This window comes from Panthera pardus, unplaced genomic scaffold (assembly GCF_024362965.1).
Source record: "Panthera pardus isolate Hobbes unplaced genomic scaffold, ASM2436296v1 HiC_scaffold_25, whole genome shotgun sequence".
In the NCBI taxonomy this organism is placed as follows: Eukaryota; Metazoa; Chordata; class Mammalia; order Carnivora; family Felidae; genus Panthera; species Panthera pardus.
Window position 1 is genome coordinate 68,459,503 of NW_026526821.1, and position 23,068 is coordinate 68,482,570.

Below are 23,068 nucleotides of genomic sequence, written 5' to 3' on the forward strand. Positions count from 1 at the left end.
AAGACCTATAAGCAATGGCTAGAAGAACTGGATCACTTAGCTGTGGTCAAGAGGAAAAAAAGCAACAATTTTAAGTGCAATTAGAGTTCTCTTACTGAATTTCCTAGGTACACAGGGTAAGGATGCTATATATACATAGAGGATGATAGCCTATACTCAGTCAGCAAAAGAAAGATTCAGACCAGAAGAAAACCAAGTACAGTAAGTACTGTAATTAGTAAGAATCTATACTGTTTTCAGCACTATGTTAACATAGTGAAAAATAATGCAAAAATCAATTTCTCTCAAGAAAATGCTAATTAGGAAAGCAAAATCAAATATAAATATAAACACACACACACACACACACACACACACACACACACACACAAATGTACAACGTAACACCAGACTTTGTTTTATGAACAATCCATGCTGGAGGATCTTAGCGAAAACCAGATATAAAACACAATGTCATAATCGGGCATGTGAAAGTAAGAGAAATACAGAAAGAAGAAATTTAAGGAAGGAGAAGGCAAACAAATGGGGTTGATGTAATGGACAAGAAAGAGATAACTATTTTTTTTTAATTTTTATTTTTTCATGAACACAGAAAGAGTGAATACCAGTGAAAAAGGGGCAGGAATTTGGCAAAGGGACCTAGGATCATATCATAAAGTGACCATATCTGTCCAGACAACCAAAAGGGAATTGTTGTAGAGACCAGTAAACCAGAGGAATGGAATGGATGATCCTCAGAGTTCTAATCACATTCTGGAGGCTGAAATTTTTGATTGGTGGGATACAGGCCAGAGGAAAGAGGATACGAACACATGTCTGTATCTCCTGACCTACTCCAGCTGAAAGGTGAGAAGCTCCTTGCTGGCCCCCAGTAGTGGCTCCATGTGCTTAGAGTGTGTGGCTACAGGTCAGTGGGTTGTGATAGTCAAAAGGGACACAAGATATGCATCCTGAACCATTTTTTAAAATCCAAATACCAAAATGAATAGATTTAATTTAAACCGATATTCCTCAGAAGAATATAAATTAGTTATTTTATGGTGACATGAAGTTTTCTTGGATTCCATGTGACAGCTACAGAGGTCACTAGTAACTGAGTGGTTAGTCTCTATTTATCTTACTCGCTTTGTTCAGCTAAACAAGAAAATTATTGAATATGAAGAAACACTGCTTTACAGAGGAAACTAATGGAAATGACCCTGATATTTGGTATTATGAATATCTGAAAGCAAACCCAGCCTATGAATGATTCATTTTCAGAGTTCATAGCCACCACTTTAAAGGTACAGAGCTGCTTTGGAAACAGTATTTATGTGTTAGTCAGTCACACCATATCACAAAGAAGGAGGAGAAATTATGCATCAATAGAGTTAAAATGCCTCAACTTAAATTTAGGGAGACATGGCAAGACTCAAATATTTCTCTATTCAATGTACCAAGGATTCTACCTGCTGTTTGTTTTACTACTGCCATAATACTCTTACTTCTGAAATTCAGAAATTTATCACTTAAGATAATTTGCTGGCAGAATGAGTGGTGGGGACTTTTTGTCAGTAGAAAGGTCAAATAATTCTCCACAATGCAGTGCAATTTTTAAGCTTTACAATTTTACTACAGGTGACCCAAGGGAAAGCCCATTATACCGTTATACACAAAAATTACATTGTGAGTTAATGGAATGTGAACAGTAAGATATCAGCCTTGTGTGCTGTCCCCCACTGCTTCTTCTGAAATACATAATCTTGGTGGGTTTTGTTTTTAAAATTTGTTTTTCAATAAATGTGGGGAAATTTATCCATGTAAAAAGCAAAACCCCTTATCTCACAATAAGGCATTGTTCAATGGGGTGGACTTCTAGATATAAATGCAAGCTTCTTCTAAGGACCAAAGCATGCAGCAAAGATTTAGAGTAAAGCAAAAAAAGTAAGAAAAAAAGTCGACTAACCTAACCCACCTGAGCTCGGCTCACAGGGGTCAATGTCCTCATCGTCGCTGGGACATTCTGCTGAGGCCACAAGGATGTCATCTGTGGTCTGTAAAAGAATCACATTAAGTAGATTAATTTAAAGGGATCTAACAGATACTCTTATCTTTGTCTCATTGACACATGAAACACATTTGTGTTTTCCTGATAGGTAGAGAAACCCAATTCATTATTTCTCTTTATGACAACACAGAGCCCACATTTTGCAATCTATTTTAGATCTCTCATGAAAGAATTCACATATTTGTAAAGCTGATTACAGCTTATTTTACATAAGGGCACAGAAGTGGTCGTAGCCAACTTATAGATACCCTTCCATTCAACTGCACAGAATAGCTGCACACAGTAGCATACAGAGGTTTAAAACAACCTGCCAGAAGCAGATGACTGGAAATTTATTACAACCCTGGAGTGCTAAAAGTATGCATCAGTAGGCTTTATGCAGTACTTGTGCTTAGCTTCCTAAAAGCAGAAGAGCTATAACCTTTTATATTCACGACTAGGTAGAATTTGATGAATCTTTGAGATATAGCTTGTCATTATTAGGAAACACAGATTAAGCAGAGAATATATTTCACTGATGTGTTAAAGGGAAGCAAATATCCATTTAAGGAATTGGGGGTGGGGAGATTTCACACTTGATTCTTATTTTTGCAATATTCAGGTAGCAGATGTCATTTCACCATTGTCCTTTTCATTATTGAGGTTTCATGATAAATGAGAAACGTATAGCAGGATGATATTTTATGGCAAGAGGATGGAGGTGACAGTTTTCTCTGTGACATTCTAGTTGCTTCATTGCACTTACAGCAAAAAAAGATAACCATCACTGTAATAAAAAGCAGAGTATGTAAATCCTAGCAGTTCGTCACATCATCAACACATTTACAAGCACCAAAGGTTGTTCTTTACTGCCACTTACAAGCAGCAGTAAACTCAGAATAGATATTGCATGGAAACTGGGAAGGTTTGCATCAGATTTGGCTAATGCTAAAGTACAGAACTCAACATATATATGACAGAAAATATCTCATTACATTGGCTAAGGATTAAGGGGATTATAATTGTGTAGACAATACTCAGAACACCAACCCTGATGAAATCCTGATTTAAAACTGGAATTACAATAATATATAGAGATCCTATATTAAAGAAAAAAAAGAAATGTGGCATGACTTACTTTAATTAAGGGAGCACTTAATATAGTCAGAGATTAAAGTATAAATAAATCAATCTCAGGAAAACTGCGCCACCTTGAAAATGATGAAGATAAAAGATGGTACACTTTTGTGACAAGAACTCAGCCTAAAGTTTTTCCAAGTGCAGGGACATTCTGCTGCACATTCAAATAAAGAATTTGTTCAGATGCTAAGGCTTCATGAGGTAACTTTAAATGAATACGAGCATTTAAGTAGCATTTTGAGATGGTTCCATGTTATTTTGTTCTTAATTCCCCTGAGAGACAGTTGGGAGACTGGATTCATTTATTTTGCTGCTACTATTTTAAAAGAGAGAGTTCAAAATATCAGTTTTCCTGGAACTGAAACTGTTCATGTCAGTTGTAACTACCAGCAATTGGTGTGATGGTCACGCAGGTATCTTTCATTAAAGTGAGCTTCAAAAGGCAGAATCCAGCCTCCTCTTGGCATGAGCACATTTTGCAGGATAACATCCAAACTGACTTGATAATAGCAAGTTATTGGATTATGAGGTCTTGCAGGTCAATTGTTCCAGTTCACCCCAGAGCAGATTATCTGCCTTTTTTTTTTTTTAAAGCCAACCTCAAGTGGAAAGCTACTTTTTTTCTCAACCACAGTAGAAATTCTTTCAAGCTACTTTCAAGGTTACAAAAGAATTTCTCATTTCCTTGAGGAACTTTAACTGTATTCATGAAATCAGTATAGGGTTGTTGTTCTGTTCTTGACAGGGGAAGAGGAGGATGAGAAGGATGAAAATAGATTCTTTTTTTTAAAAAAAATATATAATTTATTGTCATATGGGTTTACTTACAACACCCAGGGCTCATCCCAACAAATGCCCTCCTCAATGCCCATCGCCCAGTTTCCCCTCTCCCTAATCCCATCAGCCCTCAGTTTGTTCTCTGTATTTAAGGGTCTCTTATGATTTGCCTCCCTCCCTCTCTGTTTGTAACTGTTTTTTCCCCTCCCTTCCCCCATGGCCTTCTGTTACCTTCTCAAAGTAGTCAAATTATGGAAAGAGCCTAAACGTCCATCAACTGATGAATGGATAAAGAAGATGTGGTTTATACATACTATGGAATACACTTGGCAATGAGAATAGATTCTTTAACCCAGTACTTCGCACCCCAGCAGTGGTATTGCCCCCTTTCTCCTCCTTCACCTGGGGCAGGAGGAGAGACATTTTCAGTTGTCACAACTGGGCAGGGGGGTTGATGGAGGCAGTGTGCTACTACTGGGGTCTGATGAGCAGAGACCTGGGAAGCTGCTGAAGATCCTAAAATGCGCATGACAGCCCTTCCACAACAAAGGATTTTATGAGCCACAAGGTCAGTGGTGCAGAGGTGGAGAAACCCTGCTTTAAAAGTGTAACACTTGTTCTGTGCCTTAATTTTTTGTCTGTGAAAAAAATGGAGAGCCTAAGAGTACCTATTGTTGTAAGGATTAGTCACAAAAACAGGACCACACTGCAAATGCTTATAAAGCTGTGATACTATCAACAATTACATTATTGTTATTATTTCAATAAATATAACACTGATTTCATCTTTTCTAGCACTATATTTTTAAATAATATAATTTTAGACGTTAAGCCGGAAGTTGTATGTGTGAATTATTTTCAACTTTTCAGATCTCATGTTAAGTAGTTATATCAAAATACAGTAGCTATATTGGTACTTGGTTGAACTAAGCTTCCATCTTTCACAGCTAGTTTTACATTCTGAATCAGAAATCAAACATCAAATATAAATAACGAAGGCTGCTTCTCAAAATAAATTCATGGACTAAAAATGTGTGACTCAGTGGACAGTGTTTCATGCAGACTAAATTATTTAGGCCACCCAACTTAAATTTTCTTTAAAAAGTTGACCTATTTTCTACATTCTTCTGGAACAATTCCACAGTAAACAGAAAGCGTGAGAATGTTCTCAGTGTTATCTTTCACAAAACATAGTACCTAAAATAACAAAAAATGTCATAAAATAAATAGTACCGGATAGCCCTCCTTGAGTAGAAAAAAAATTACGGTACAAATACGACCCTATTGTAAAACTGTATTTTAATTTTTAATGTACTTTTCCTGGTATAATGAATATACATCCTTGTTTTTCATGTTTTTTCTCTCAGAAATGGAAAACCAGCAATAGTCTTTTGAATAAAAGATCTCAAATCAATAGATGACTTGGCAGAAATCATCACTGTATGAAAAATCAGGAAGTGGCTTCAGTGTAGGGAAAAAAAATCAAATTTCATTTTGGAGGCTGAATTAACTGAACAATCTTCTAGCCAAAGCTGTGTAATTTAAATTTAATTCACTGTGTTTGGAGCTGTCTTTCTATGACATGCTGTTGAGAGAGTGGTAGAAAGAAACTCAAATATGTCACATTAATCAATTCTATTCTTCAGTATACTTTCCCTGATGTTTATAACCTTTTCCAGAAAAGAGACAACCTGCTGAAAGAGACAGAATAGTAATCAAGCAAAAGCATTAGCTTTACATAAATGTCCATTTAGACAAATGTCCCTAACTGTGCATTTAACCACTCACAGGTCAAAGTGCCATGTTGGTCTTCCCTAATTCAGAGTGGCCTGTACATTCATGCAGCAAGCATCTGTACTTGTTCAAAATGTCTGCTAAAAATATCTAGGTCTCCTTACCTTCAGGGGAAAAAATGATGTGAATAGAATTCAAGAAATAAAGGCACTGAAACTCAATTCATCATGCTCCATGTAACACACCAACATGTTATAGAGACAAAAATGTAATCAGGACGGGTGGGAGAAAGGATGTGTATAGTAAGAAGTTATCCCAATTTATTTAACTTCTTTAACAGCCAGGGTTATTCCAGAGACACCATTTGGTGGGTTAGAAAGTAGAGAAACTCGTGTATTTTTGTTCTTTGTTTCCTTATTTACAGGCATCTTCCCCCCAACCTTTAATGGTGGAATTTGCTGCATATTCACTTGCTATCACTTTTTAAAAAAGTTTACTATTTAGAGTGCAAGTAAGGAAGAGGCAGAGAGAGAGAGGGAGAGAGAGAATTTCAAGCAGGCTCCGTGCTCTGAGCAGAGCCTATCAAATGATGTGGGGCTCGATCTTATCAAATGTGAGATCACGACCTGAGTCAAAATTAAGAGCTAGCTGGACGCTTAGCCAACTGATCCATCCAGGCATCCTGCTATCACTTTTTAAAATACAGAACAAATGCATACCTGTGTGTTAAAAAGATATGATGAGAGGATAAACTTAGTCTGTAATGTTATATCTCTACTAAGAACAGCATCTTTAGACTTTATTCCTCATGATAAACAGCTTTACTGAAGACGGATACATTCTGATGAAAACACCTACAAGAAAAATCTATCAGGACAAAAGAACAAATTACACTATGCAAAACTATGCCCACTATTAATTTGAGGTCCACAAAGAAATTCATGATTTACTCTAAAATTGTGATTGAAACTTTATTTCTAAACAACAAGAGTTTATATGGCTATACATCCAAATACAACACTGAAAAATATCTCAATAAAGGGTGTTCACTTGTATAGCATTATTTACCCAAATCGTTCACTGCTGTGATCAACATTTAAACTGAATTGAGACAGGAGATAGGGTTGAGTATGGACCTAGCTGATATGAGACATGTTTTGCTAACTGGTGGACACTTGATCTTACTGTTACTTTTGTCTATGTGAAGCTGTTCTGGAGGAGAGAGAGCATTCATGTCTGGATTTCAGGACTGAATCTGGCAGTTTCTCCAGAAAGGACTTATTGCCAGCCACATTTTCATGAAAAAAGAAAAAAAAGTCAGAATTCATGATTAGTGTTATAGACTGCCCAAGCCAAGTTCAATACATTGCACTAATAATTTATAAGACAAGAAGTTTCCAGGGGATGGGAGAAGTGGCAATATTTGCCAAGAGAAAAACTGCAGAAAAATAACCCAGTTGTAACACATATATACAATTTCTGAACTGTGAGTCAATTTGACCAAATCAAACCAATAAAGATACATCAAACTGGCAATTTCAGGTAATCAACAATCTTATTGGGGACCTAGGTGGCTCAGTTGGTTAAGCGTCCCACTTTGGCTCAGGTCATAACCTCATGGTTCGTGGGTTTGAGCCCCGTGCTGACAGCTCAGAGCCTGGAACCTGTTTCAGATTCTGTGTCTCCTTTCCTCTCTACCCCTCCCATGCTTGCACTCTCTCGCTCTCTCTCTCAAAAATAAACAAATGTTAAAAAAAAATTAAAAACAAAATCAACAATCCTATTAAAGGTGCAAAATGAGTTTGGAGTCTCTGCATAGATTTTATGGTAGTTTCCATGATCTCAGTCAAGCTTTTGGCTCTTATTTGTCAATTATTTCTCTGAGTAGTAGATGCCACATAAAGATGTCAATTCCATGGCTAACTAATCTAATAAAAATAAAAGCAATGAAGTGAGATCTAACATGGGAAGTATGAGTTTTAGCTCCAGCACATGAATAACAAAAAAAAGTGAGGCTCAATTAGTTATCAACGAAAAGAAAACACCTCATGTATACCTCATGTATACATAGCATTTTCTGATGGGCACAAAATATGGTCACTACTTAGCAGGGTATAAATTGTAGTTCCCACCTGCAAATAACTTATTGTGCTTACTCTGTTCTGTAAAGCACAGGAACAAATCACTCACTGATACAAATAACAATCAATTCAATTTAAATGGCTTAGCTTTCTTGAAATGTAGCAGTGCTCCCATAACTATTACTTCATTAAATATTCACTAATAACATGCTTATGCAGAATGTAGGTGGAGGTGCTATTATTCTGAGCACTACAGTTAAGTGCATGCTCAAAAAAAAATACCCATTTGTACACTCATTTACCCAATTTGAATGTTTGAACACTAGCATTCATGAATATTTAGGGCAAAGCTTAACATTTCTGAAAACAGCCAGCTTTCACATTTCTTTAATGTTTTTTTTTCCCCAATTGATGCCTTAGGTTATTACAAAAAGTGACCATAAATCATCTGTCTGCTTGGGGGAAAAGGCAGACTTGAAAGCCATTCAATTTCTTCAAAATTTTCTTGACTATTTCAAATGTATGCAATGGTTCCAGAACAGTAAAAGTGGGTTGGATAGAAAAACCCCACCATGGTAAAGAGATCACAATATCTTACTCATTTTAACATGCATTTTATATGTATTTGATAGTGGTCATCTGAACAGGCAAAACTCAAAAGGGAAGATTGGAATGTGGAAATAATGCCACAAAAAAGTGAATTTAAAGGAAATATGCAAGAAAGAAAAGAATGAGGATTTCCGCTTAGTCAAAAAAGGACATCATATTTTAGCAAAGTTATGCAAAGTAGTAAACCTGCAAAGGAGAAACCTGGTGTCATAAAACTTGAAATTAAGTTTATGTTTTCAAAAAGATAGTATATATCTCTTGTACTATTTCTTTAAGCTACTGATGACCTTTATTGCTCATATTGCATTTACATTTTTAGTCAAAGTAATGTAGGAGAGCTGGCCAAAAGAAAAAGTTAAAGTGCAGTTTAAATTTTCAGATAGGTATTGTAATAACCTATTCTCCTGGATTTGCATTAATTAGAATTTGGGGGTATAAGACCTCCAAAGACGGCTGGTAGTGGAGTGGAAATCCTAAAAAAGAAATCAGAATATGTATGTGACCAACTGTGTTCCCTCTCTATTTGATTTGCTTTTGGACATGAGTCCAAAATTCTGCACTGAGTTTGGCCGTTTCCAAATTAAATGAATACTGACAGATGTTTACAGTACAAATCTAGGTTTCTAGGTAAGTCTATATGGATCTCTACTCGAACCATTTTGACTGAATGAACTAATTCGTCACACATGTTGAACTGAAAATACTTACTGCTAATGATGCCCAAACATATTTTTTATAATTGTAAAATGCCAATGATGGATAGTGTCAACTAACATGTTTCCAAACTTCAAGCTTTCATTGTTGGCGTCTAACATGTTAGGGGATAGAATGAACCATGTTTTAGTCAAGCAGTCACACATCTTCTTGCGATGGGCCAGACCTTAGTGATCCTTAGTCTAAACTTGTCACTTTATATATCAAGAAACAGAAGCTACAAAATTAATAGTTTTTGTTTGACCGCAATGATAGTGCTAATTAATGGCAAAACTATGAGACCATACTGACCACAATAGGTTGTGATTTTGTCTTATCCTACCCCAGATGACTTTCATCTATCCATTCACCACCCATCCATCCATCCAAAACCATTTTGTTCTCTAAAGGATGTGATATAGTCTATAAAGATACACAATGAAATACATTTAAGATAAATTAAAAGGTGGCAAAGGAAATTATTGGATTTGAGATAAGTAACCACTAAAATTGTCATGAAGAAAACACACACACACATATAAGGAGACTAGTTTCTGTGTTCTCAACAGTACTTAAGAAAATGTATGCTATACATGTAAGTATATACTATACATGTAAACATATATGTACTATATATTTATATACAATCATTTTTATATGTGAATGATAATAACTTCTCTATTTCACAGGGATGTTGTAGGAATCAAATTTGACATGCGTGAAAGCACTCTGGAAATATCCAAGTTCCCACAATGTGGTATTTCTATGCTATTATTACAACTAATAAGGAATTATTTTTTCTCTTCATATACACTATAAAGAATAGTTCTGGGGAGAGTTCAAAAAGGGCAGCCGACTATCCACATAACTGAATAACTTTCATTTTCATGCCCCGAAATCCTCTGAGTGTACCCTCAGTTAAATGGGATCTGTTTCTCTCATCCAACTAGCCCCTCTCATAAATGCTGTTATGCTTGGGCTGATTCCCTTTATACCAGAATAGGATTCATTTCAGCATTGCTTATTTAGGGTGTATGTGTCAATTTCACTGGTAATGTACAAGGTAGGTAGTACCAATCCATACCTGGCACTGTCATTCCCTCCTCTCCAGGCCTCATGTCCTGGAGAGTCACCATATAGATGCAAGGACACTGGAGTCCTCTCAAGTTCTCCTCCTTACTCACTTTCCTGGGACCTAGGTGACAACTTCATTTACTTTATCTCTGCATCCACAGTTTATTTCTAATGCATGCCCTATTATAACTAGAGCATCTAAATGAACAGGTGAGTGGGAAATACAGATCACTTAGCAAACACTATTAATCAAAGGAAGGAGGGAGGGAGAGAAAGAGAAAGAGAGAGAGAGAGAGAGAGAGAGAGAGAGAGAGAGAGAGAGAGAGAGAGGAGAAGGAAGGGAAAAGAAGCTGAGAGGAAGAGATGTACTTGAGGTTTGATCCCTGCCACATAATGCTCCCTATTATAATGATTGTATCTATAGTTACAACATGACACTGCTTATGGTTGTGTCTTCTCTATGGATTAACAATATACTAATTAGCTTAGGGGCACCTGAGTGGCTCAGTCAATTAAGTGTCTGGCTCTTGATTTCGGCTCAGGTCATGATTTGATGTTTCATGGGATAGAAACTGGCATTGGGCTCTGGCTGACAGCACAGAGCCTGCTTAGGATTTTCTCTCTTCCTCTCTCCCTTCCTCTTCCCAACTTGAGTGTGTGCTAATTCTATCTTTTAAAATAGTAATAATAATAATAATAATAAACAATACACTAGTTAAGACCGAAATCTTTTCTCAGTACATCAAAACAGTGGAGGTATTTGCCTTTCAAAATTACGTTGAAATCTACAAGTTTGGGAACGGTTTAGATGTATGCTTTATCTTATCTCAGGTACTTCTGTGGGATAGAGTTTTTTTTCCATGCTTAACATCCCCAAGATATCTATCACAAGAGTTCAGTAGAGTTGATTTAAAATGTCATCACCACTGATTGCGGTGAATTATGTCACAATGTATACATATATCAAGCCCTTGTCATGTACTTAAATGTATACAAATTTTATTTGTCAATTATACTTCAGTAAAGGTGGGAAAAGTCATCACAGTCTAAACCTTTTATGAAAATAAGTATGTGGAAATAAAGTTCAGAGTGCATGATTCATCTTGATTTTAAAAACAGAAGAAATATTACTCATGACACTTGAATTGGTAGAATCATGTCAAATAACCTTACTCCTGATGGTCATCTTCTCTAATCTCACTACACTGAGGTATATGTTTGTCACAATTTCTCATTTATAACAGTTCATTAAGTCTCAAAATAAGAGTGAACAAGTATAGATTATTTTCCAGGAGTATGACTCCTAAGAGTGGGACATGAGAATTGTGGCAAAAAATCACACTTTTTCAAAGATTTTATCTGCCTCTAACATCTCTAGAAGTGACAATGAAACTTTATAACTGGTTTCCACATTATACCTCATGGCTGGAAATTTATGGTAGAGCAGTAGCAAGAAGTGACATTACCTTTAACTGAAAAGAGAGAAAGACTGAAAGTTAGAAAGAAGGAAGAGCTAAAAATATCTTGCAATAAGTTGGTCTGCCTGTTTTTATGAAGCAGTCCTGTCCTTTGAGAAAGCAATAAGATATAGCTTGCTTTATAGAAAAAAACTGAGAAAAAAATAGTTGACTATAATTCTGGGTCCCCCCCTTCACTGCCCCTAATTCTGCCTGTCTCCTCAGAACTCTACTTCAATAGTCTTGCATTGTAAATACTTTTGTTTATTGTAAAGAAACTATACCTCTATGTTTTTCTTTAGTACCTAACTACAAGATGAAAGTTTTATTTTCCTCCTGAAATAAATTGGATGAATATAAGGGCTGGTTGAGTCCAGCCATCAAATTTAGACCAAGAAATATGTGTTGGACAGAATTCATTCATAAAATTGAGATCTTTTGACTGATTCTTCCATGAATTTGCTCTTTCATTAGTTCATTCATCCACTTATCATCATTTATTGAATATCTTTGATTAATAAGAGTTATGCAGTGGAAGAATATAACAGAGAGCCAGACATTTCTACTTTGAGTTGCATGGAGAACTTCAGGAATGTGGCAAATGGAGGCTGTCTATGAGCAGAAAGCTGCTCTCCACTGAGCCCTGTCCACAGAGCATGGAAAGAGGTGGACAGGCGTGAGTTATACAGATAGGGCAGAAGTCCCAGCTCTGCCACTTATTAGCTGTGAGACTTTGGACAAGTTCCCTAACTTCTCTAGGTTTCTTCCTAAATACAAATGAAGTGATTTACCCCTATTACACAGGACTATACAGAGCACTAAATTCTCTAGGGCTAGAAAGGCCCTGTCTAGCACAGTGGCTGGCACTTAGAAGGTATTTTGACAATATTTATTATATAGACATAGCTGGCTCCGTATATATTCTCACTTTCCTCTCCCTACAACATGTGGGAAGGGTTGTTCCTCCACTGGACTACTGAGATCTTTTTTTTTTTTTTTTTCATCTACTGGCTTATTATAAACAGATGTAACTCAGAAACAGCCAAATGGAAGAGATGCAAAGGGCAAGATAGGGAGGGGGTGGGGGGATATGGAGCTTCCATGCCCTCTCCAGGTGGGTTACCTTTCCAGCACCTTCATGACTTTATCAGCTCTGAAACTCTCCTAATTCTGTCATGTAGGGGTTTTTATGAAGGCTTCATCATGCAGGCATGATGAATTATAATCCTGAACTCCTCTCCCCTCCTGGGAAGGTTAGGGATGGGGGTGGGGGTTGAAAGTTCTAGGCTTCTAACTATGGCTTGGTCTTTCTGGCTACTAGTCCCATTCTAAAACTATCTACAAACCTACCAAGCATGTACTTATTAGAACAAAAGATGCTCCTTGCACCCAGGAAAGTCCAAGGGACTTAGGAGCTATGTCAGGAAGTGGGGACAAAGACCAAATATATATTTCTTATTATCCCACAGAGTCAGTAACTTCCCTTTGTTCTGGACTACCTTTCAATGATATGCATATAAAGAATAGCCTTAGAAGACAGAGATCTCCTGAGATCTTTAGACACAGATATTCTCTTCACAAAGGAGGTGTAATTTCCAACTTAAATCCACACCTCCATGTTTAAACATTTTATAAACAGAGCAAATTACATATTTGATATGAGAGTACTTTTTATTTATTTTTATTTTTTTATTATTTTTTTTAATATATGAAATTTATTGCCAAATTGGTTTCCATACAACACCCAGTGCTCATCCCAAAAGATGCCCTCTTCAATGCCCATCACCTACCCTTCCTCCCTCCCAACCCCCCCATCAACCCTCAGTTTGTTCTCAGTTTTTAAGAGTCTCTTATGCTTTGGCTGAGAGCACTTTTTAAAACACCCCAAAAAACATCACATCTGAATAGACTGAAAAGCCAGGAAGCTCTTCTTTTCTCCCTAAGCTGTTTGATGTAACCTAGAATTCATCAAATTGTCTTTGTTTCAGAGCTTGGAGACTCACTGAGATATCTGTTCCAGTTCCCTTACAGTAAAGAGAGGGAGACTAATGTGGCCTGGTCAGGTGTGTGGGATCCAATCACTACCTGGCTCAGCGTTGGATTCTGAATGTGAGCCTGCCTCCTGGCCTTCTATTCAATTGGCATCCCCCTCCCTCCACTGCTCCCAGTTCCATGTTTGGGCAAGTGGAAGATAAAAACAGCAGCAGGAATCACTTGCTGCTTTTCCCAAGTTTCTCAAACATGATTTGCCTTTTGCCATTCTGCCCTAAGTTTTACTGAAAATTTTACACAAGGCCTTTGATAAGTACCAGGGAATGAAGTTTGCCTACATCACCCAACGTCAGATCAGACCAGAGAGCACTCAGCAGCCCCTGCCAAGCTCAAGGACTGACTGAAGAATGTGCACGCAGATGCTACAGGAGAATTCTGCTAACTGTCTTCTGTTGGGGACTAGGCACTTCCTTAGAGATCCTGTCGTTGTGTGCACATTTCATTTAGGTGAAATCTGATTGAACTCTTCCCACAGGTATTTGAGTGTTTTATTTGGCTAAGCGATTGTTTAATGACTTCCTCTTCAGCTACTATTCACTTATTATTATTATTACTATTATTATTATTATCATTTTGGCCATTAAAAGCACTGTGATAAGTAAAATTCACATGTAACACACTTCGATGACTAAGTGATTAACCATGTCCTCTCCTGGACGGCTCTTCTCTCTCCAGCCCTGCATTTACAGTCTGTTCCACTCAGTTCTGACACATTTCCTCTAACTTGCTATCATACCTCTCCCGCTTAGATGTGCACTTTTCCTTCACCCGCAACCTATGCCCCATTTGCTTAATTCTGAATTCTGGGATGTCTGCTGATTTAGGACAGTAAATACGCTTTCTAGTCACACAAAAAAATGCCAGTTGTCATCATGAGAACTTTTGAAATAGCAGAAGCGTCACCTTTTAAACGGAAGGTTCAGAAGATAAGCTTTTCTTGATGGTTTGGTATCACTGTTAGAAACATCAGAACCTGCAACACAGCGGTGATCTCAGATGCCGAAGTGTAGGCAGATGCCCTGTGCCCTAGGTCCTCATGCTTCTCTTTTAGTTTTTAATCAATGCCTGCTCTTACTAGTTTTTCTCTTTTGTCTATCCATGTCAGCCTTTATCCACACACTTTTCCCTTTCCAAAATCACTCTTTTGATCTGCTTTGAGCTGGAAATCCAGATAATTAAGGTTCTCTATTTTGAAAAATAATAAACTGGCTCTAAGAAAAAGAGGGTCAGAGAAGTTCTCAAACAGGAAAGCCCAGCTGCTTAAAGCAATCAGCCAAGGCTCGTGGCTTAACATCCAGAGACCTGTTAGTTTCCTCAAAATACATAGCTCCTTATGAAGGTATGTGTTTATTTCTAAGTTGCCCACTCAGTTACATTTTTTACCACGATAATTCTCAACAAGGCTTTTCTTATTTCATTAAGTCCAAGGAACCTTATTGGAACTAGACTCCAAATACCTCAATCTATTTTCCGAGTGTTCCACTGAGGTTGCTGGGAGAGAGATGAGCAAGAGAATAAGGAAAGTGGCTGCCTTACTGTCTGTGACCAAGCCACCTAAAGATTGGGGACTGTGTCTGCTTGTTCTTATGGGTAGAACGGGTTCTGCCATGCAAGGGTTTAGCTGTATTCATGATTAACTCTGTATTCTGAGTAGAGAGATTCTGTCTGTGGTACGTCCTTTCCTGGTCTCCTAGAACCAGCTCTTCACTTAACAAATTGGGGAGTGCTGGGACTGATTATGGGAGCTTGTAACACTGCATCCAGTGATTTGGTGCATAAACATTAGAGTCAGAGTTTAAATCTGGAGTTATTAGAACTTCAATGATTTGTAAAATGGGAAGGATGCAGTACCAACCTCAGCAGTGTACTTCTAAGAATTAAGAAAATCATGATCAATGAAGTGCTTAACACTGTTCTTGTTGCATAATAAACACTAAGTAAATCTTAGCTATTCTTGCCTTCGTTATTATTATAGGACATGTACATATGTTACCTAGCATGCCAGGAGGCAGCAGGTTTTTCACTAAAGTGGGAAAAACCATAATATCCTAATAACTACAATAGGTAGACTATCCACATTTACCCTCGCCTAGAATATTGTGAAGTAGGAGGAGAAAAAAAGCTAAATATTGCATGAAGAATGCAAATGTACTTTTCCCCTGAACGTTCTATTTTGCTTTTCAACTTTTAAACTCCACTTTATTTCAAAACATTCTTCCAACCATTCCAAAGCATTTTCAAGTTGGAAAGCCTTCTTTTTGTTTCACAATAAGCTAACTGCAGGTGCAGACTCGAGGGAGACAGACCTTGGAAATTTTAAGTATGTTGCCATGGCAATGGTTTGCAAGAATGTGTATGAGTTTCATCTTAGCTCTCAAGCATTCAAGAGTTCATATGTGGAGGTTCAAATTGCTAGGCACACAATGTTTGCCATTCATTGTGTCTTGAAAGGCTTGGAAATAACTGTCTCTGTTGCTTATAGCAACTAGAAACTACAAGATAGTATTTCTCTATCTATCCATCCATCCATCCATCCATCCATTTATCTACTCATCTATGCAAATATAGATATTCAAGTCACTCATTATCTGCTCCTAGCTGGTCATTCTCACTAGTTTGGCTGCTCTAAGGGAAACTGTATACACAAATACAACAATAAACATTTTCACCATTGTTGTAAACACAGGGTTCACTCTCAATATGAATTAACTCTAAAAATTTTCTACTGTATTTTTACCTTAATTTTCTCATCCAAAGTGAACATATCCTTAAAGAAGCATGATAATTATTTAGGAATGCTCTGTTAAAGCAAACTTTCAGTCTAATGAATTGTGGAGCATCTTTTTAGAAGAGTCCTACCCTGTAATGCAGGAAAGAAGGTGAAGTCTGTAATTCTAGTCAGTATTTCAAACACCCCCTACCAAAAGCAATACCACCACCACCACCACCAATGAGAAGACATACAAAAAAAGTAATTTTATCTCATTTGAACCATCACTACTTCAATTGGTCTTAAATGGTTCACTTGATGCTTCTAAATTCTGAATCCTCCACAATGGTTTCATGATACATTGGCAATAAAACCAGTGACTCTTGACAAAAGCATTCTTCCCCATAAATGGAACTCACAGAATACTAAAAAAGGAAAATTTTAAAACTATCTATTTGGTATAAGACATAATTCGTAACAAATTGTCTTCAAATTATTAGGGTCCTTCCATCTATGAAAGTTCATTCACCAGCAAACAAACAAACAAACAAACAAACAAACAAACAAACAAACTGGATTTCTAAGATTGCATGTTCTTTAGTGTTCCTAGCAAAAGCTTTGTTGCAAATGACCCATCATGATACAAAGTGCCCTACATAAAATGAGGCCACAAGCGACTCCACTATTTTCTGTATTTGGTTACGAACAAAACCTTCACAAAAGTGTTATAGCTACCAAAGCCTGGTAGTTATTTAAAATCCACTTTGCTGCTTTAACGTTGACGCATCTTCCAGAAAACACACACACACACACACACACACACACACACACACACTCATTCTCTCCATCCCTCCCCCCACCCCACTCCTTGATTTAACAGCTTGTTGATGTACTTTAAACTGTAGTCCTGCTTTCCACCCTCCCCCATTGTAAAAAGCCTACAGGAATGCTGAGATTAAACAATGAGAACGTAATAATTAGCTATGCAAACTGTCAAGTGGATCTAAAAAGAAAAACAACCCAGAAAACACAACAATCAGCAGTTTCAAGTTCTAAACAAGAATATACATTGAGTTCCCATTTATTTCAAACAAAAATAGATTAGGTCTTTTGAAAAATGTTCACTGCAATTTCCATGGAAATAGGGCAAATCAGCTAATGGGTTTTTTGCATCTCTAATTTCTATGATGCTGATATAGTAGAAAAGTCTTTGATCCTCCAATCTTTCCAAATAATTTCTGTTCTGCTCTTCTATAACCAGATTCATTCCGAAAGTAAGTAGCATTGAAACTTGTTCCAAAGAGGATACCCCTGTTTCCAACTCCAATACCTCACCTCAATAGTTGTATAAGAGGTAACTAAATTAATGTAAGCATTAAAGGCAAAATGGAAAGGAAAACAAATTTCTACATTATCTGGTGTGTTTGTGTGTGAATGGGAGGGAGGAGACATTCCATTCTTTTGATGGAGAGTACTGATTATATAATTTGTAGCTAAATCTCTGGGATTCTTTACAGATGACAACTGACTACCTTCTCCCTCTCAGCCAGCATGCTGAATCCCTATGAAGCAACGTGGATTACATGTATCACATACATGCTTTGTGTGAAATATCAATAATGCTCACGCTGATGGTTAATGTTCCCTTAACCTGTTATGCATCCATTAATAGGATTAGAATATCTGATTTTTTTTAAAGTCCAGAATTGTGATGAAATTGTTCAATTGAACTACCTTAAAACTTTTGTTTGCTTCAATTCTCTTATCTTTAAAATTGTAGTGAGGCACCTGGGTGGCTCAGTCAGTTAAGCACCCAACTTCAGCTCAGGTCATGACCTCACAGTTGGTGAGTTCCAGCTAGTGTTGGGCTCTGTGCTGACAGCTCAGAACCTGGAGCCTGCTTCAGATTCTGTGTCTCCTTCTCTGCCCCTCCCCCACTCACTCTCTGTCTTTCAAAACTGAATAAACATTTAAATTTTTTTTTTTAATTATAGAAAAATAATTGCCTAACTTTACAAATTAAGAATGAAAGGTGGGATGTCTGAAAGTGGTCTGGGACAGGACACAGCATTCTGAGCCAACTAGGAATTCAATCACTATCTAACCAATTGACCTGAGGCAAAACACTCCCCATCCCAATAAAGTAGGTTAGGGTAGATGACCCAGGTCCCCTTAAAATCTAATTAATCAAGGGTATAACACAGGGAGTTCTCTTAGTAATGGTGCAATTAAATACTTCGTGGTGGTGGTTATAAGAAGCTATGCATATGATAAAATTGCATGCAGCCACACATATACAAATAAATGCATGTGTAATCAGTGAAATCTAAAAAAGCTCTATGATTTATAGTAATGTCAATAGTCTGGTTTTGATATTGGACTACAGTTATGGAAGATGTTAACACAAGGATAGTTGGGTAAAGGATGTAAGGGATATCCCTGCATTTTTCTTTGTAACTGTGTGAATCTTTAATCATTTCAAAGTTAAAAGTTTTAAAACTATATGAGTATATACATACATAAATAAATTCAATAATCTTCTATTTCATGAAATGCCTTGCTGACAGCCACAGATGAAACAAAAATATACAGGGCCTTGTGCTTTATCAATGAACGGAAATGTACTGGTTCTCAACAATTTGCTTTTCAGCTAAATGTGACAGTTTCTATCTAAAACCATTAGTGGCTTTAAGGTGGTTAGACTATTGACTATTTCACCATAATCTAAAGTAAGGAAGTTGTCATGGGACAGTTTATTATAAGTGACACCATTTTTGCCTACCCTTCCATTATTTATCCTTGAATATTGAATCCAAAAGATTAGGATAACAACAAATTATAATTTCAACATCAACAAATATTATATACCCTTATTTAGAAGAGAAAATTAAAGTAAAATACAAAAACAACACCAACAAAACCAACACAATTAAATAGGAAGTGTGAGGGCTTCACTAAAAAATTAAATTCCTAATACTTCTATTGGTAAGACTCTAGTTTCTGCCCAATTAACTACTGCTTCAACGAGTAATCTTATTTGCCATTCCTCAAATGTACAGAATCTTATCCATCTAAGAATTAGGTTGTGCTCAATATATTTCCTTTCAATGTCACAGAATCCAGTTGATTCTCCTAACTTCCACAAGGTTTAAAAATAATGGCTAGTGACCTAGCAATTTCATACCCATCTATTGGTTTCAAAATTTGATTCTTAAGTGACACAAGTGGGGCAGAAGAAAACAATAGATGTCAGTAGCATCCTTCCGTTAGAGGTAAATTAAAAGAAGAGAGACAAAGCAAATAGGAAATTATAAAGAAAATAAAGCAGAAGAAGGAAAAAAGGAGAGAAAAAGATTCCTCCACCCATGTTTGGAAAGTGGCAGGGTGTCTCAGTTCATTTTACACATGAGATCAATGACAGGTCTTTCAGACTTAAGAAAGTAGGATTTCTGTCTCACTGAGTGAGATGTGAGATAGGTCTTGGTTTCAAAATTCAAGAAAGGGTTTTAAGATGAAAAAAATATTCAAAAATGTACATGTAAAAGTAAGACAATTTATCAAACTAGCCTTGCTCCAGGACTAGCTGATTAAGCGGAGTCTTTAGATTTTAGCTGTCTGTGGCAGCAAAGACCTCACTCCTCTTAAACACCAAACCTAAGATACAGACTGGAAAATTGGCTAGTAGAAAATTTTTCTGTCCCTGAATACTTTCCACTGAACAATACAAGATACAATGAACAGAGGCAGTTTCTCAGTGATGTTGACTAAAATAGGCAAAGAATGGTGAGTTATCTGGTTAGATCCTCTCCGAACCTATGCGTGCTTTTCCAAAAGTTAATTCCACTGGATACAACAAATGTATTTATTGATTTTTAATGTTTATTTATTTTTTGAGAGAGAGACAGAGGCAGAGCACGATCAGGGAAAGGGCAGAGAGAGAGGGAGACACAGAATCCAAAGCAAGATTCAGGCTCTGAGCTGTCGGCACAAAGCCAGATTCCGGGCTCGAACTAAGGAACTATGAGATCACCACCTGAGCTGAAGTCAGATGCTTAACTGACTGAGCCACCTAGGTTCCCCTGGATACAGTAAAATTAAAGTGGTAAGAGGACTTACTCCTAACAAAAGAATGAAATATATCATAGGTGATTAGCCAAGAAAGACACTAAGGGGGGTAAATCGGCCCCATGTTCTAGAACTGCCATAACCGAATCCAGGCCTATACTTCATGTAGCCATAATGAAATGAGTTGCCTGAGAAGTGTGGGTTCCCACACCTCATAATACCTTGCCTTTCTTCGCTCCCCCTGGTGCCATAGTGCTTAAGCTTTGCAGCGCCCAGAGTATGTTTTAAAGCTGAAATGTTTCAAGCTAATAGTGTTCTGGAAATCAAATTTATCATAAGATTTAACTTTTAGTTAAACCTCTACTGTACATATCAGTTGGTGCTCCAAAATGCTGGTTTCCCAGAACATCCACCAAATCCTGTCTATGTTTAGATGCTGGTAACAAATAGAAAAAAATGAAAAATGCAATCACTGCACCTTCCATATATTCAGAAGTGTTGAAATTATAAATGTCAAAATTCTAATTTCATTTGCCTGTGTCTAAGAATATTTCCCTGCTAATTATTTCAAATTACTATAGACATTTTGCAAGCTATATTAGGCTTTATATATAAGTTGTGAACATCCATAAAAATAATTTGTCCTATACATCTAAACTTTTGTTCTCAATATAGATCCACTTTCTTTTTTAAGTTTATAAAGAAATGCTTACAAAGTCTTGTCCTCTGAGGATCTTATTTTTCATTTACCAAATTTATTTTTTCATAAATCTTTATCACTGATGAGAATTTTCTCAAATGGTGCTGTTGATTGTTTATGTCTCCACTTTCCTTTCCACTTCCATTAGAAGCCACAGGACACCTTACTTCTTAGAGAAGAATGTAAAACTGATTTGGGGATGAAGGACTTTTAGTCCAGACTGCACCACTTTATCAAATATTTACTGATATGAAACCTAAAAATATACACGGTAGGTACAGTATTCATGTGGCTAATTATTTAGTAGATTCAGCCCATGATTTTACACCACAGAGTTCCTATTAGGAACACCAGAAAGGGAATCAGAGCTTCTAGACACATGGTAATAAATATTTTCACTTACAATGAATAATTTAGCTCTTCTGGCATCCACTGTATAAAAAAATATATTTGAAATAATTCCAAGGTCTCTTAGTGAAGGTAGAGGTTTTGGAACACAAGAACAGGCAGTATGGTGCCCCTTTCCTTTGTTTTCACAGAATTCTGCCTGCTTTTGTGATATACACACTGCAAAATTTTTCCTTATTTGTCAAGATGATGTTAGCATGAAACGATGTTTCTTCTGTAGCATTTCCTATGGTGAGTTTCTAGATTTCCAAATCACCAATTTTCTGAAATTTACCAGCCTTGCCCACAGAATGCTAACGAGCCTCTTCATTATGGAAATGGAAAAGGAGCTTTCCCTCAAATTAACGCTAGCCAAAACTGGAATTATTCTCACACTAGTTTCAAAATGAAAATTCTCATAATAAAATTAAAGATGCAAATTTATCTCAAAATTCAAGGAGATGATTCAACAAAATGAAAAGGAGTCTATGTGTTAAGGCCATTTTTCTTTAAAAACTTAAAGGGAATTCACATTTATTCACACTCTAAAATCATAAAAAAGTATTAGAGTTGTGAAGCCCTCACTTTATGAATGGAGAAGTCAAGTACCAGCAGATTAAGTAGTTGGTCTTCATCACACCAGTAGCAGTAAACATTTCTTCAGTACAATCTCTTTACATAAATCTATTAGAAAAAAATGTTTTAAGATTAGATAAAGTCCCAAAATAACCCATTCACAATGGAACCATGTTGAATTTGAGGTGAATTGGGACTGTTTGTAAGGGCAGATCTAAAGTTTCGAAGAGCAATCCAGGCTGATAATGGTGTAAATTTCACAAGGAAACAAAAAGAGAATCCCAGACCAATTTCAAAATGAAACCAACATATATAAAGGTGCAAAGAAAAAATAGGTATAAACAAAAAGGACTGCTTTTCTATTAATTGTTTCTTCTCCTAAAATGTTTGATTGAATGTTTCAAAGCAGAAATTTTGTGTAGTCCATTAAGGAGGATTCTCTTAGATATTGATGGGAAAACAAAACAAAACAAAGCAAAAAACAAGTGATGTTGGAATTTTCCAAATGTAGTTTCACAACACTCAGTGGCATAAAGCCTAAAAACAAAACAAAACAAAACAAAATCACTTCTCAAAGAGCACACTGAATGTTAATTTTTTTAGCACTGACAAATGGACAATGCTTCAATAAAACACTAATATTAGGGGAAGCTGAATGAAGAGTGGACTTTCTCTGCAGCATTTCTATGTATTTAAATTATAGCATTTATTTTAAAACTAAAATATAAAGGAGGCACACTGATCAGATCAAATCTTATATATTACATATAAGTTGACATAACTGACATTTATATAATAATTTTCATTAAAAAGGTACAAATACAGGGGTGACTTGGTGGCTCAGTTGGTTAAATGTCCTACTTCAACTCAGGTCATGATCTCATGGTTCATGAGTTCGAGCCCTGCATCCAGCTCTGTGCTGACAGCTCAGAGCCTGGAGCCTGCTTCAGATTTTGTGTCTCCCTCTCCCTCTGCCTCTCCCGGGCT

At 36.7% G+C, this 23,068-nt stretch overlaps 1 protein-coding gene across 26 annotated transcripts in view; it reads right to left on the reverse strand.

Annotated features, from left to right (window-relative positions):
- Positions 1-23,068, reverse strand: part of NRXN1 (neurexin 1) — a 1,129,526-nt gene that overhangs the window by 23,475 nt on the left and 1,082,983 nt on the right. For 17 of the 26 annotated variants that reach the window (XM_053890675.1, XM_053890679.1, XM_053890683.1 and 14 more), the window contains one exon: positions 1,946-2,033. In XM_053890675.1, coding sequence (XP_053746650.1) covers positions 1,946-2,033 — 88 coding nt within the window. The remainder of the gene's footprint in view (positions 1-1,945; positions 2,034-23,068) is intronic. The other 9 variants (XM_053890684.1, XM_053890676.1, XM_019419355.2 and 6 more) reach the window with 1 other exon arrangement.